This window comes from Metarhizium brunneum, chromosome 2, assembly GCF_013426205.1.
Source record: "Metarhizium brunneum chromosome 2, complete sequence".
Lineage (NCBI taxonomy): Eukaryota > Fungi > Ascomycota > Sordariomycetes > Hypocreales > Clavicipitaceae > Metarhizium > Metarhizium brunneum.
Genome location: NC_089423.1, coordinates 154,009 through 170,774, shown reverse-complemented (window position 1 = coordinate 170,774; position 16,766 = coordinate 154,009). Strand labels below are relative to the sequence as shown.

General features: G+C 35.9%; 2 protein-coding genes across 2 annotated transcripts; one reads left to right on the top strand and one right to left on the bottom strand.

Annotated features, from left to right (window-relative positions):
• Positions 1-2,953: 2,953 nt before the first annotated feature.
• Positions 2,954-9,159, bottom strand: Tf2-12_3 (Transposon Tf2-12 polyprotein; the record flags this gene model as incomplete). Its single annotated transcript, XM_066130056.1, has 2 exons — positions 2,954-6,604; positions 7,237-9,159. 2 exons carry the CDS (start codon positions 9,157-9,159, stop codon positions 2,954-2,956), a joined length of 5,574 nt encoding a protein of 1,857 aa, XP_065986249.1.
• Positions 9,160-15,753: 6,594 nt separating this feature from the next.
• G6M90_00g030320 (uncharacterized protein) lies at positions 15,754-16,578 on the top strand (the record flags this gene model as incomplete). The annotated part of the gene is made up of 1 exon (XM_014684258.1): positions 15,754-16,578. One exon carries the CDS (start codon positions 15,754-15,756, stop codon positions 16,576-16,578), a length of 825 nt encoding a protein of 274 aa, XP_014539744.1.
• Between the last annotated feature and the right edge of the window lie 188 nt (positions 16,579-16,766).

Below are 16,766 nucleotides of genomic sequence, written 5' to 3'. Positions count from 1 at the left end.
ATACTAATAAGCAGTATATTATATTTATAACCCTTAAGAAAAATATAACTAATAGCTAAAAAGTGTATTATACTAGATTCTTAGCTTTATTTACCTTTATTATAAGGAAATTTAAGATTATACTTAATTACGCCTATTATAACTCTAAGGTAATTTAGGCTATTAACGCTTATAATTAATTTTTTAACCAGGCTATTATTTTAATAAATACTTTTTTAACCCCTGGCTGGTATAAGTAAGACTTATTATAAGCTAGTAAACTTATTTTAACTAACTTCTTTTATAAGCAAAGCAGTATAACCGCCTTTATTACTTAGATCACCGCTAATTAGTATAAGTTAGTTTAGTAATAGCGCCTAGTTATATATAAAACTTATTAGCTATATTAAGTTATTACTTAGTTTATAACCCTTTTTGCTTATTATACTCCCTAGCTTTCTTTTACCGCTATTGCCTTAGCCCTTAATAAGAGTATTATTTATTAGCCTACTTTTTTTATTATTATTCTAGTCCTTAATAAGGACTTATTTTATAATAATATTAACTTTAATAATTAGTATAATACTAATAATAAGAGTAATATTAACCTAGCTAGTAATAACTTTAGCCTTAACTAATTATTACCTCTTAGTATTTTACCTAACCTTAAGGTCTTTTAGTATTGTGCTTTTAATATTATTTAATCTTAAAAGGCTTAGGCTAATTATACTATTAAGCTTATTCTTATTATATATTTCTTAATTTACACTTTATTTAGCACTTATACCTCTAGGTTTTATATTGCTTATATCTTATCTAATATTCCTAGTATTTTATATTAAATACTTTTAGCCCTTATTACTAATACTTTATACTATTCTAGTACCAGCTTATATTTAAGTAATTTTAACCTATTTGCTAGTTATTAGTATATTATGTATTATCCCCCCTGCTTTATTACTAATTTTCTTAGCTTTAACTTTCTTACTTCTATTATACCTTTACCTATTTTAATTATTAAAAGGGTTAATTAAACTTTTCTTATTAAGGTCCCTAGCCCTTATATATTTAACCAGGATTTTATTATACTTAACCGCTTTATACTTTATACTACGCCGCTCTTATTCCTCTTTTATTTAGCTTAGTTATAAGGTATTAATACCCTTAGTTCTTAGGTCCCTTTAACTTATGCTCTTAGTTCAGCCCTAGCTTAGCTTTAAGTAGTTTTTTTTTAGTTTTTAGTAGTATTTAATAGAACCCTATTATAATAATATACCTTTTTATATCTGCTCTAGTTTTTATAATATACTGCTTTATTTATTATTATATTTAACTTATACTTATTTTTAAGTAATATATATAAGCTAAAAGCTTTACTTTTCTTAAAGTGTTTTACTTAACTTATAATATTTATCTAATAATAAGTATATAATTTAATAGCTTTCTGCTATTAGTTAGTATTTACTTATACTAAACTAAAAGGCTAAGATAATATTTTTTTTACCTCTTCTTTATAATAAAAGTTTATGCTTAGCTTATATTATTTTTATATTAATTTTAGTACCCTTAAGTATATAATTTATTATATTAGCTTTTATTATTTTTTAGTTTAAATAATCCTAAAAAGAGAAATAAATAGCCTTATATAGCCTTATTATGCCTTTAAACTAGACCTTATAAATATTTTTTACCCTTATAAGCTTTCTTTTTATATAAGAATTATTAGGTTTTTATTTTATAGTATTATAGCTTAAATATAACTTAAAGCTAGTATAAGCTTATTATTCTTATTTTTATCTTATAATAGCGTAATTTAGGCGCAGTATAAAGCTAGCTTAAGCTTATTATTCTAGTAAATATCCCCCTAATGTAACGGCTAAGGTTCCCAAGGGATAAACTAGTCGTAGTTTATGTTGGCAGAGCCACTAGGGCAGTCAATCTGAGCAGTTGGGTGTTACGTTGGTAATAGGTCGTAGACCGTAACCAAGTGATCAGAGTCAAAGAGTTGTAAGCGAGGCTTATTCAATGTAATGATCTGTGTTGAAAGCTAAGGAGCTAGAGGCTATCTATGAAGCGAATTTGGGGGTCCCTATATACTACGGTTGCTAGTTATCGCGGAGGTGAGCATCCTCGATGCTCACTTCCAAACACTGGTGAGCGTTGTGCATGCTCACTTATAATAACTGAGCGTCCTTCCCATTGGTCCTGTCGTGCCGACCAATGTTCCGTGGCCCGTCATGCCTGTGCCGCCCGGCGGCTCCATGCAGCCGGCCCAACCTGCAGCCTACGTGCTGGGTCGTAACACGATGTCCCCTCTCCCATGGTCTTGTCCTCAAGACCTAGGCCTTGTTTCATAAGTAGTTCCTCTGCCCTTTTCTTTTCGTTGGTAAGTTCCTCTTTCTTTTCATCCTTTGTGATGTCCTTCTGACGCCATGTCCAGTCGTACCGTCGTTCCTCGTACCCGAAAGCGAAAAGATCCCTCGTTGAAGGCTCCTTCTACCTTACGGAACGATCGCTTGGCTGATTCCATTGAATCGTTTGGTTACGACGTCATGCCGTGTTCCTTTTGTTCCGCCCGTGGTCTTCGTTGCAAGATGATTGAGCGTTCCTCCAAGTGCGGGGAATGCGTGCGGCGGGGGCGTTCCTGTGATGCTTCTGGTGTCGCGATTAGCTCGCGTAGGTGTCCTTTTTGTGTGTCACTGTTTTTTGCTAATGAGTGTCCTTGTAGTTGGTCGCATTATTTCCGAATCGAAACGTTTGGATCAGGAGGAAGAGAGAGCGGAAGAGCAAATGCTCAAGGCTCAGGCTGAGTTGAATGAAGCGCTGGCCCGTCTAGCGCGACTGCGCCGCCAAAAGCGGCAGTTGGTTACCAAGGGTCAACAAATGACTCGCTTGGGTCTGCAATCGCTGGATGAGTTGGAGGAGGAGGAGCGTCGCGAATCCGAGGCTGTTATCGATGCGCAATCTCTAGGCGCTATTGACGTGTTGGATTGGAACGCTGTGTTTGGGGATGCCTTGTTGAATGCTGCTGGTGATACTGCCGTAATAGGTGCTGGCAATTCTTCAGGTGCTCCGTAGGTTCCCATGTGTTTTCCTCGTCTCCATAGCTTTTCCATTTAATGAGATATTGGCGTGTTTTGTTTCTTGTCCTCATGTCTAAGATCCGTTCTACTTCATATTCCGTTTCGTTCATGACTTCGATGTCTTCTTCTGCTGGTGCATTGTTTGGTGCTTTCTCAAGAAGTGAAATGTGTACTATAGGATGATTCCTCATAGTCTTTGGTAATGAAAGTTCGTAGTTGTTTGTCGATATTCTTTTCTTGATAGCGAATGGTCCTAATTTTTTGTAGTCCAATTTGTCGCTTGGTCGCGTTGTTTTGATGTTTCGTCGGAGTAGGTAGACCATGTCTCCCTCCCCAAAGATTGGTCCCTTCGATCTTTTACGATTATGGTATTGTGCCATTCTGTTTCGTACGAATTCCAATTCGTGTCGCATTTCTTCGTGCAATCTCTTCAGTTCATCTGCTTGCAGCATCGCTCGTTCTGCTTGCGGTCCTTCGCGCTGTGTTCGAAATACTTCGGGATTAAATCCGTAATTGGCGTAGGCTGGTGTTTGCTTTGTCGATTCTGATATCGAGCTATTGTAAGCCAATTGCGCTGTAGGTAACCATTTAACCCAATCGTCCTGTTGATGATTGATGTAACATCGTAGATACTGTTCAAGCGTCTGGTTCAATCTTTCCGTCTGTCCATCTGTCTGTGGATGGTATGCGGTGCTTAACTTGTGATTCGTTCCAAGTTGTGCCATAAGTGCTTGCCAAAACTTAGAAGTAAATGTACTTCCTCTGTCCGATATGATTTCTTCTGGCAGTCCATGGTTACTTGCTATTGTTCGTAAGAACACATATGCAAGTTCTTCTGCATTGCTTGCTTCTCTGTACGGTAAAAAGTATCCGTATTTTGTGAGTCTATCCGTGACCACGAATATGCTGTCATATTCCACGTTGGTCATTGGTTCTTTTGACATTGGTAGCTTCGTAATATGATCGAAAGCTATCGATTCCCATGGTCGTGTTGGTACTGGTAATGGTTGCAGTTCTCCGTATGGCTTATGTCGTGAAGCCTTACTTTTTCCGCATTGTATGCATTCGTTGACAACCTTTTCGACCATTTTCTTGATTCCTGAGAAATCGTATTGTCGTCGTATCTTATCCAGTGTCTTGCGGATTCCTTGATGTCCGTAGACTGGATGTTCATGCATTTCTTTGATGCATTCTTCTTGTAATTCTGGTGGTATCCAGATTTTCTCTCCATACATTGGTACTCCTCCTGGGTGGCATGTGCATCCCGTCGGTACGTCCCCAATGTGTTGTATATTGTCTGTTGCCCATTGGTGTATTTTGCCGTATACTGGGTCTTCTTTCTGTACTTTCAATATGGCATTCAGTTGTTTCTGCTGGAAATTGCCATTTTTATTGATCTCAAGGAGTGGTCCTGTTGCTGTAGGTACTCCTGTATCGTAGTCGCTTCTTCGACTTAGAGCGTCTCCTCGTCCGTTCTCGGATCCTTTTCGATGGATGATTTCGTAGTCGAATTCTGAAAGATATTCGGCCCATCGAATTTGTCGTCCATTCAATTGTTGCGTCGTCGCAAAATGAGAGATGTTCTTATGATCGGTATACACCTTAACTTTGTGTTTGCTTCCCATGAGATAGTGTCTAAATTCCTTGAAAGCATTGATGATTGCTAGGAATTCTTTGTCGTAGATGGGGTAGTTGAGTTCTGCTCCATGAAGTTTCTTCGAGTAGAACGCAATAGGGTGTAGTTTTCCGTCATCGTCTCTTTGTCCAACTTGTGCTCCTAGAGCAAAGTCTGATGAGTCGGTTTCTAGTTCCGTTTCTTTTTCTGGGTCGAAGGTTCTCAAAACAGGTTCGGATGTGATGAGTTCTTTGATCTTGTCAAAGGCACATTGCGCCTCATCGTTCCAATTCCACTGCTTATCCTTCTTGGTGAGTTCATCCAAGGGTGCTGCGATTTCGCCGTAGCTCTTGATGAATCTCCTGTAATAGTTCGCAAAGCCTCTAAAGCTTTGTATGTCCTTGACATTCTTCGGTGTTGGCCAGTTCCTTACTGCCTCAATCTTTGTCTTTTCCATTCGTATCTCGTTTGGTCGTATCGTGTGTCCTAGGAAGTCTACTTCCTGGGTATGGAATTTGCTTTTTGCTGGTTCCACTAGTAACTTCGCGTCTTGTAGCGCTTGTAGTACCTTGTGTACATGTCTTTTGTGGTCTTCCAGGGTTTTTGAGAAGATCAGTATATCGTCCAGATACACTACCACAAAATTGTCCAAATATTTTCGTAGTACGCTGTTGATCATTCGTTGGAATGTCGCTGGTGCGTTGGTAAGCCCGAATGGCATTACCAGGTATTCGAATAGTCCGAACTTCGTTCTAAAGGCTGTCTTCCATTCATGGCCTTTCTTTATTCGAATCAAATTGTATGCTCCCTTCAGGTCCAAAGCGGTGAACCAATTCATTCCGTGCAATCGGTCCCGTAGTTCCGATATTAGTGGCAACGGTGTTCGATCCTTCATGGTAATCGCGTTCAATCGCCGATAGTCCACTACTAACCGCAGTTTCCCGTTTTTCTTTGGAACAAACATAACTGGGTATCCAGCTTCTGATGTGGATGCTCTGATGTAGCCTTTCGCTAACATCTCGTCGATGTACTCCCGTAGTGTTTCGAGTTCTCTTGCGTTTAAGTTGTAAATCTTATGGAATGTTGTCGACTTTCCGTCTATCAATTCAATCTGATGATCCCATTGGCTGTGTTCTGGTAATCCGGTTTCTAATTCTTCTGCGAATAATTTTTCGTATTTCCGGTATTCCTTAGGGATATTCTTGAGTCTTTCTTCTTTCGTTATTGGGCTTTTGTCGTCTTTATCGTTCTCGTTCCTCTTTTCTCCTTCGAGTTTCTTGTTTGTGTTCGCGAGGTCTTTCCTTAAGGTGGCAATAACCTTTCGGATCTTGGCTTTTGTCTTCTTGTTGCTTATTGTTGTTCGTATCCCGGTTTGTAGCGCCGTCGAGGTCGTTACGGTGGATCCAATTGTTTTGACTGCTTTTCTGCCGCTTGTTTGTTGTCGTTGGTCCTTGGATAACTTGCTTGAAGGTTCTTTTTCTTCAGAACTCTGTTCATGAGCTAAGTTATGACGAAATTTCGTTCTTTCTTCCGAATTCTGCTGATTCTGTTGGCCTGAAGTCTCGTTCCACTTCAGTTGGCCTGTCCTCCAGTTGATCAGTGGGTTACTCTCCCATAACCATGGGTACCCTAACACTAGGTCGTGTTCCGATACGTCCATAACATCGAGTTGAATCACTTCTGAATGACTTTGAATCTGTACTTCGAGATGATCAGTCTCTTGGTTAATGATTCCGTCATTATAGGCAAAAAGTTTTCCTTCGATATCAGTTAACTCGTATGGTGCCTCTTTGTGTTTCCACGGTAGTTGGTAACGATTCACAACTCTGGGTGAGATATAGTTGCCCATCGCGCCACTGTCCACAAGTATGCGAACGCGATGTCCCATGACTTCGGCGTCTAATACCATTTTGTCGCTTCGTCCGTTCTGGGTTGCGTTGAGGGTCATTAGCGTCTTTCTTTTCATGCCAGCCTGTAGCCCTTTTACAGATGGCGTGCCTCGTTTTTTGAGTTTTCCGGAATAGATTCTTCTGCGATTTGTCGTTTCATTTCTTGGTACCATTCTGTAGGTCCAGTTCCGTTTTGCGGGTGCTTGAAGCAAAACCCATCGTCAAACATTTGACATAGGCGATTGTAAATTTGGTTTTTCATTTCTCCGTGTTTTTCGCATCTTGGGTTGTCGCAGTTTACCGCATATTTCCTGTTGCATCTGGGGTTGAACTTCTGTTCGTTGTACCACTTATCCAACTGTTGTTCACTGTGGTATGTTGATTCTGTGGTTCCCCTGGGGTCTTTCTGTTCGAGTATGTCTAATGCTCGCTGTGTCCGTTTGTATGCTGCTGGTGTTCCACATTGCCACTTGTGCCATTCCCTGGCCTTATCTACCATATGTTCTGAACAATTAGGTAGTGGGCATACCATGTGGTCTTTTGTTTCACATCGAGGTGACTTGAGTAGTAACTCCCTTCTGTGTGTTGGGATTTTTCCCTCATACACATACTGATGCCACTGCCTGTTCTTCGTATGTACATGTAACTGGCATGTGTCTGATTCACATACGTCCGTAGGATCTGTATGAGCTCGGCATTTGATGGGTGTGTTTGAATCGGGTTCCAAGATCATCGTTTGATCGTTATTGATTATCTTCACTCTCCATTCTAGGAGTTCCCATCTGAAGTATGGTGCTTTGATCGGATATCCTTTCATCCTGATCGGAAACGCATCCAATCGTGCCTTGGTTTGAAAGTGTGCCTGGCACATTGCAAACGCGCATGATGCCCATGCTAAACGTGTATGTTCCGCGTGTCTTGGTGAGAGTCTAGGATCGTCTTCCTTCTCTCCTTCCGGAAACCATAGTGTCTGGTTTTCCATTGCCGTGGTGGTGTCCACTGCTAGAATAGGAATTGCGAAATGTTTTCCTGTTGGTGCGGGGAAATATCGCTGTACAGCTTGTTCTTGTGTGGCTGTCAGCCTTGCAGGCGTTTCTTCCTCGCTTCGTTCGTCTTCGGACGCTTCTGGAGTATCTAGGATTGCGTTGTCGTCATCGACGCTCATTTCCCTTACTCTATCTTCCGGTTCGTCGAAGGTGGTGAGGATTTGTGCGTCTTGCTCCTCCCTATATTGTTGTTCCCTTCGATTCTTCCTTGCTTCTGCTTGTTGTCGCACCCAATCGAGAATTTCTTGGTGCGAGTCTTCGTCCAAATATTCTGGCGATTTTGGTTCATGGAGTTCCTTTCGTCCCGTCATTGCAAGCGTTCTCTTTTCCATTGATTGTTCGTCCAGGTCTTCTTGTACCAGTTGTTTGGCTACTTGCAGTCCGTTTCCTATGAAGTTCATAATTTTCTTCTTTGGTTTTCTTGGTTCTTTTGGAAACCATCCTCTTTCTTGTTTGCTGCTCATGTGAACGTAGCAGTTGTCGTCATAGCAGAAGGTCCAGTTGAGGTTCTTATGTTCCACCTCTGATTCGGTAACTTCGATTTTCTGTTGGTTAGTAGAATTGAGTTGTTTCTTACCTCCTTCTGGTACTGGCTTCCATTCTTTCCTGGGTTTCTTGCATTTATTGGCGAAATGTCCTGGTTTTCCGCAGTTGTAGCATTTCTTTTCCTTTTTGTCGTCTTTCTTGGTAGCGTCAAGCTCCATTCGTCCAGGGTTAAGAGTGTGACCATAGGCAATAGGTTCGTCACGCTTTCTGCGTTGATTGGCTTGGTAACTCTTCCCTTTGGCAGGGCTCCAGGTTCCTTTACCCTGTTTCTTCTGTATGCGTCGCTGATACTGTCTGTCGTCGATTCGTACCGCCATAGCGATGTAGTCCGATAAGTTGTCTGGTCTGTTCTCCCTGTAGAGTTCATCTTTGACTTCTTCCTTAAGTCCTTTATAGAAAGCTGACATAAGAGGTTCGTCCTCCCAGTCAAGCTGAGATGCAAGTTGTCTGAAGCGAGCGGCATAATCGGATGCCGATCCCTTCTGCTTGAGCCCGTCGATGTAGTACTCAGCAGCCCTAGCTTCGTCAACTGTTCCAAAGGCCTTTTTGATAGCTTTTTCGAATTCATCGTAACTTTCGAAAATGGTGTTGGTTTCTTCTTCGCGGTCGTCTTTTTCTTTGTTAAGGTAGTCCCTCATAATGGGTTCAAACCATGCGAGTGCCACTCCCGTCATACACCCTCCTGCGTGCAGTACCTTGGCAGAGGATTCTTCCATTTTGGTCGGGAATTGTCGGTGGTAAGCCCTGAGTTGAGTGAGGAATCCTTGAAGCGCACCCGGGGATCCGTCGTACGGTCCTGGTGACCTGGGTCTAAGGATTTCTCCCAAGTCCTTTTTAATTGTGGCCGCAGTCGTGGCTTGTTCCTGCCGTTCTTCTTCCATCTGTTGGACCCGTTCCCGAAGGCGTATGATCTCAGCAAGCATGTCGTGAGCAGAGATGGTGGTTGGTCCCTCTCGGGTTTCATTGGATCCAGATGCGGTGGTAGTCTCGCGTGGTGCCATGTTGACAGTTATCAGGTATTGCTCAGAGTGACGCGGTAGTAGTCTGAACAAGAGCTTTCAACGTGTAACGGCTAAGGTTCCCAAGGGATAAACTAGTCGTAGTTTATGTTGGCAGAGCCACTAGGGCAGTCAATCTGAGCAGTTGGGTGTTACGTTGGTAATAGGTCGTAGACCGTAACCAAGTGATCAGAGTCAAAGAGTTGTAAGCGAGGCTTATTCAATGTAATGATCTGTGTTGAAAGCTAAGGAGCTAGAGGCTATCTATGAAGCGAATTTGGGGGTCCCTATATACTACGGTTGCTAGTTATCGCGGAGGTGAGCATCCTCGATGCTCACTTCCAAACACTGGTGAGCGTTGTGCATGCTCACTTATAATAACTGAGCGTCCTTCCCATTGGTCCTGTCGTGCCGACCAATGTTCCGTGGCCCGTCATGCCTGTGCCGCCCGGCGGCTCCATGCAGCCGGCCCAACCTGCAGCCTACGTGCTGGGTCGTAACACCTAATAGGTTTTAAAATAATCTAGTACTTTAATATTTTATATATTCTTTAATAACTTTTATATTAGTTAGATATAGCCTTTTTATTTTACTAATACGTTTTATTTATATTCTTATTTAGGCGCGTTTTTAGCTACTAAGATTTCCTTTATTATAAATTCTATGGCTACCTAGCTATTTATCTTATTATTTATTTATATTAGCTTTAGTCCTGGTTTAAAGTCTAAAAGCTTTTAGCTTAAAAGCAGGTTAAAGGCTACTTACTCTAAAAAGTCTATATAAAATACTAGGTAAATACTTTTTAAGATATTTAATTAAATAATTAGTAATAATAGCACCCTTATAACCTTATATTTTACTATAACCTAGTCTAGTTTTTTGCTTAGTTTATTTATTTTAATATTATATAAGTTTAATTATATAATATCTTCTTTCTTAAACCTCTTTGTAAGCTATTATTATTTATTTACTAAGTCCTAAAACTATTATTAGTTAAATATTATAATAGCTTAAGCTAGGTTAGTTCCCTCTTATAAGTAATTAATAAATATAATTACTTTACTTTTAGCTAAAATTATAAACTTATATAGGCAAGAAGATTCCTAGATTAGAAGTATATTAAACTTATATAAGGCTTTATTTAGGCTTATTTTGGTTATTATTAAGTTATAATTATTTAATACTAGTTAATAGGTTATAAAATATTCAGTCTAGTTAAATTATTTAAAGCTAATTATAACCCGTAAAACCGCTTATATCTTTTAATTTACCTTTTTTATTCTACTATTTATTTAGAGGTAATATATTATAAAAAAAAGTTATATAATCCCTACTAGTATATATAGTATTATTTAAAACTTACTTAATTAGTTTGATTTTTAGTTTATGATAATTTATATAAGGAATTTATAAAACCTTTACTAATATTATTTAAAGTATTTTATGCACGTTTTAGCTTTTATTAATATTATAGCTTTAAGCTAAATATATTTAAATAGCTAGTTTATAATAACTATTAAGTACCTAGTATCCCTTTTTTTTTAAGCTAGAAAGTTTATTATAAAGTTAATTAAAATTTATAACTAATACTGGTTTATAACTAGTATAAGTTATAATAATTCTTATTAAAGCTAGCAGCTTTTATACCTGTTATAATAGTAATAATTCCTTATAAACTATATAATATTTTAGGATATTTTGTCCTAATAATATTCCTATTATAATAGCTTAAAGGTTATATTTTTCCTAAAATAGCCTACTAAGAAAAAGTTATATACGCGTTATATTAAGGTTATTATAAGTAGCTTTTACTTTAGGACCTAAGTATAGCCCTAAAATAATAGTATATTATATATAAAAAGAGTATAATTTATAATTTACTTATAAGTATTTATGTTTTAAGGGAACTTATAAGTATTCTCTTAGATAGCCTTAATATAATATATTATTACCTTATTATATAAAATACCTTAGTTTTATAAGCTTTATAAATATAAGTTATTAAAAATCTTTCTTTTTAAGGGAAGCCTAATTATCTTACTTATTTCTTCCTAATTATTTCTATATTATAGCTAGTTATTAAGCAATAAAAGCTATATATTTATAGGTTATATAATACTACTAAAATAAGGTAATAATAGGTTCTTATTTTAATCTTATTTAAAAAATATATTTAGGTATTATACTTATAAGCTAGGTTTATACTAAAGGTAGAAATTAAATAGGGATAATATTTTAGCCTATTATATTTAATATTTTAATATTTTTTTTAATGCTATAAAATATTCTAGGTTTTTATAGTTAATAAAAATTATAAATAGGTTAATAATACTTTAAAGTTCTATTAACCATGATTTTAGATAAGAGATAATTACTAGTAATTTCTTATTATAAATTATATAGTTTCTTTTTAGGGCTATCAGCCTTATAAAGTAGTATACTACTAGGTAAAGCACCCTATTAATAACCTATAATAAGTATCCCCCTAAAGTATTAACTAAGTAATCCGCTTTAATTATTATCTCCTTAATAAGGTCCTATTATCTTAAAACTAAGTAAAAAATAAATACTCTTTTTAGTGCCTTAAAAGCCTTATTATACTTAGCTAATTATTAAAAGAATATACTTTTTTTTAATAGCCCTAGAAGTAATCTTATAAAGAAAAAGAAGTTTAAGATAAAATCCTAATAAAAATTAATAAAACCTAAAAATTCTTAGACTTTTTTTTTATATATTAAGAGTTTTTAGCTTTATATAGCCTTAATTTTTTCTAGGTTAAAGTAAATTTCTTTGCTTATATAAATAATAAACCCTAGGTATTTAACTTTTTAGACGTAAAATACATACTTTTTTATATTAAGGTATAGCTTAGTTATATAAAGCCTTATAAGTATATTATATACCTTTTATATATAATTTTTTTATAAGCTTTTTAAGTAAATAAGAATATTATTAAGGTATATTATAATAAAATTACCTAGAGTTCTCCTTAAAGTATTATTAATATATTATTAAAATATTATAAAAGCACTTACTAACCTAAATAAGTAAACCAGCTACTTAAAAAGCCTAAATTAAGTTTAAAACACGGTTAAAAGCTTTTTATCTAGTATAATCCAGAGTTTATAAAATATTAACCAGATATCTAGTTTTATAAATTACTTAACCTTAAAGAGGGAATATAATATTTTCTTAATAAGTAAGAGTAAGTAATAGTTTTATTTTATTATTTTATTTAAAGCATAATAATCTATATAAAACTACTATTTTCCTCCTAGCTTCTTAGCTAGTAATACTAGAGCTATAACTAATAAAAAGCTTACCCTGATTTATCCCTTATTTATTAGGTTTATAACCTGCTTTTTAATCTCTAATAAATATTCTTATAGCATATTATAAAGTAGTGCTTATAGCAAGTCTAGGTTAGTCTTATCTAGATACTGCCTTAATTATATATAGTAGTTTAGCTAGCCTTAATATAAGGGCAGCTTATTTACCTTTTCTTAGTCAAAAAGGTCCTAAAAGTCCTGTAAGTTATAGGGAAGTTAGGGTAGCTTCTCCTGCTATTAGTCTAGGTTAGCCCTTTATATATATAATATTAATATTATTTTATGTAAGCTTATAGCTATTAACTAATACTTCTTCTTTATTTTTTAGGCTTATTAAATAATACTAGTAAATATTAACCCTATTACTAATACTATAAGCTTTTAGGTCCCCTGATTACTTAACCCCTAAATTACTAAGTTATTTATAGTACTAATTATAATTTCTTTCCTAGCTAGCCGCATACTTATATTATACTATATTATCTATAATATTTCTAGTATAATATCCTATATAAAGCCTAGTATTATATATATTATTACTAGAGATTCCTAGCTATCTATATTTACCCTAAACTATACTAAGTAAAAGATTAAGGAATATAACTTTTATTATACTACCCCTTTTTTTCTTATCTCTATTATAATATATATTTATTACTATTTACTTAATAGGACTAGGTTTAGTTTTATATACTATATAAATTTTTTGCTTATTACTATATAATAATTATAACTTATATCTACTTAGGTATTTATAAACTTTAAAGAGTTAATTAATATAAAAACTAAAAAAGGTAATATATTTATTTTTAACCTAATCTCCTTTAATTCTTATTTTTTATATAATATATCCCCTAATTTATAACTATTATTATATTATAATGCCCCTAATAAGAGACTTATTATAAAAGTATTTTATTTCCTAATAGCTTTTTATTTTTATTTATATTAAAAATAAAATTCTTTATTATTATCTTTTTTATATTAAATACTTATAAGTATTATATAAAAAGAAATATATACTTTAAAATATAATAGCTTATAAATTTATAATATAAGTATTTTTCTTCCTTATATTATTAATTAATCATATTAATTAATATCTAATAAGCTTATTTCTTTTATTAGTTTTAAGAGTAATTATAACCTATACTTTTTCTAGGCCTGGCTTAAAACCCTAATTTACTCACGTTTATTATAATTATATTTTTATTATTATATTACTTCCCCTTAAGGTTTATATTATATTTACCCTACTTATTATAAAATTTCTCCTTTAATTATAATAATTTAATATCTATAATTATATTATAAAGGTAAGCTATCGCCTTAGTATATTTAAAACATAATATCTCCTAATTAATAATTCCTTCTTATATATATTTATTAAGAAATTATTATAGTTTTATTAACTTAATAAAGTTCTTTTATTTAAGGCCTTTAATAAGTATGATTTTATTTTTAAATTAAATAAAAAAGTTTATAAATAATTTATTTTATTATTATTTTATTTAATTAAGCTTAATAAAAGCTATTTTCTTCTTATAAAGGTTAATATATATAATAGCTAAGTAGCCTAGAAATATAGCTAGGTTATAGCTAACCCTTCTACTATCTTTAAAGTAAGAAGCTACCTAGCCCTAAACCTTAGCTAAAAGGTTCTAAAAAATAAAGGCCTATTAATTATAATTATTACCTATAAATATTATATTTATAATTAGCTTATATTATATTAGGCTTTTTTAGGCTATAAATATAGTTTTATTATTATTAAATAAAGCTCTTATTAGAATTAGTTTATACTTTATTTAGGGGCTAATATAAGCTAGTATTATTATTATAAGAGAACTTTATATTATTTAATTTTTAAGGAAAAGGTATTATTTAGTAAGCTTATAAAGCTTTTATGCCTAGGTAGTAATAACTTCTTAAAGCATTATAATATTACTTTAAGGGTTGCTAGCTAGTATAATATCCCTAGGTATAAGCAAGCCTGGTTCTATACTAGCTATTTATTTTATAAGGTTATTTATAATAAAGTTTATTCTTTATAATAAACTAGCTATACTTATAGCTATATATATATATTATTAAATAATAAGAATAAACTTAAAGAAAAGAGAAAAAAGAAAAAAAAAAGGTTTTATCTTCTTTTTTTTTTACTTAATATACCTTATTTTAGCTTAAAGTTTATTTATATTAGGTCTAGTCTAGCTTTACTTAGGGTTTTACCTAAACCTTAAGGTTTTTAGTAGCCTAAAGTTTATTTATACTAGGTCTAGGCCGGCTCCGCTTAGAATCCTACCTAGACCCAAGCCTCCAGCTCAAGTCCATAATACTACTACTTATTTGCATTTTATAACAACTTAAAGCAACGCTTAATTAAAGCAAGCTGCTTAGGTTTACTACTTTTTAATATAAGCTTTTGCTAATAATACACAGCGAAGAACCTAATAAAGCTTAGTATATTTGATATATTACTGTATTTATAAAGTACTTATTTATTTATATTTATACTTGGCAGATACTGAAATTACGAAATTTAGTATATTGATTAAATTATTACGCTAAGCCTTTTTAACTTTATTTATACTAATATTTAGTAGCCGCTAATAAAAAGAAATCTCGTATATTAATTATATTATTATACTCGCTTTTTACTGTTTTATTTATACTAAAACAAGGCAGTAATAGATAACTAAGAGCGCTAAGAGGCCTTAAAAGAGGCCTCTAAAGAAGCAGCTAAAAAGGCTATAGAAAAGGACAAGGAAATTATTAGGCTTAAAGCAGCGAATAATCGTATGGAATAACATATTTGGGATAAAGATAATATACGACAGCAACAAAGCAAGCTTATACAACGGCTACTAGATAAGCTTCAAGTAGCTCAAGGGGGAGTTGGTAGCTCTTATAATAATTGGGGATAGCTTTAAGCTTGTTATAAATTTCCCTCCCCATGTCACGTAAATACTAATATGTCCCCTGACACATGCAAGCAAAATGGCATTAATTGATGTAGCAATTTTCTCGCTGTAGGGTAGGAGAGCCCTGGAAACCCTGGAAACCCTGGACGGGGTCCACACCGCACACCGCCCCGCTTATGCAATTTAGCGATTTTTTTTTTCTGAATTTTTTTTTTCACCCATAAATAGCCATCCTCATCTTGTGAGAAGAAATCTTGTCCATCACAGTTGACAATTCGCCTCCTCCCCCGGGCACCAAACATGCCGTGACGCATTGACTCATTGTATGCCTCATCCCGGGGCCAATGCACCTTCTTCTCATCCGTCATGGCGAAAGCGTCGACAATGCAGCCGGCCTCTACGGCGGCTCTCGCGACGCTGGCTTGACCGCTCACGGTGCCCTGCAAGCCCAGCGACTGGCGTCGAGCCTGGCCGCGTCCAAGTTGCACGTCAGGCACATCTTCTCGTCCAACCTGGGCCGAGCGGCCAAGACGGCCAACGCCGTATGCGACTCTCAGAACAAGACGCACCAGTCGGCGCTGGCCGTCGTCCAACTGGCCGAGCTTCGAGAGAAACATTTCGGCAACTGGGAGGGCGTCAAGTTTGCATCTGCATCCGCCCAACACAGACCAGAGCAGACGGGTGCCGAGACGACAGAGTCGCTCCAGGCGAGGTGCAGTGCCTTCTTGGAGACGTACCTCGCTCCCCTCTTCACCGCCCGCATGGTCGGGCCCGAGGAGAACTGCGTGGTTGTCGTTGGCCACGGCATCAGTCTGGGAGTGCTGCTGCTGGCTCTGGCCAAGAAGCTCACCAGCACGGGCGCCACTCGTGATGCCTCCAAGGACGCCGCCTTGAACCAGCTCGCTTCTACGAGGATATCCTGGAGCAACACGGGCTACGCGGATCTTGTCATCTCGAAATCCAATGCCGCAGCTGAGGTCGCAGCCCGCGGCAACCCATGGTCTGGACTCGAGCTCCGTGTCGCGCAGATCAATTGCACCACGCACCTCTCGGGACTTCGTAAGACGCGTGGCGGCATCGGCAGCGCCGCCCACGACGAGAAACAAAAGACCATCGAGGGTTACTTCGCCTCTTCGCGGAAACGCAAGGCAGACAAGGTAACCGACTGATGCACCACGTTTTTTTCACAAAGGTAAATACCACTCTTTCCCTCCCCTGTTCATTGCAGTTACAAGGTGCAGGCGTCGCCTGACGCTTTATATGATGAGAACGCAATTTATTCACAGACCTGTTCTGAAAAATAATGTGGAAACAACTTGTCCAACCGCTGTCTGATATGCACTATACTGCCGTTCCC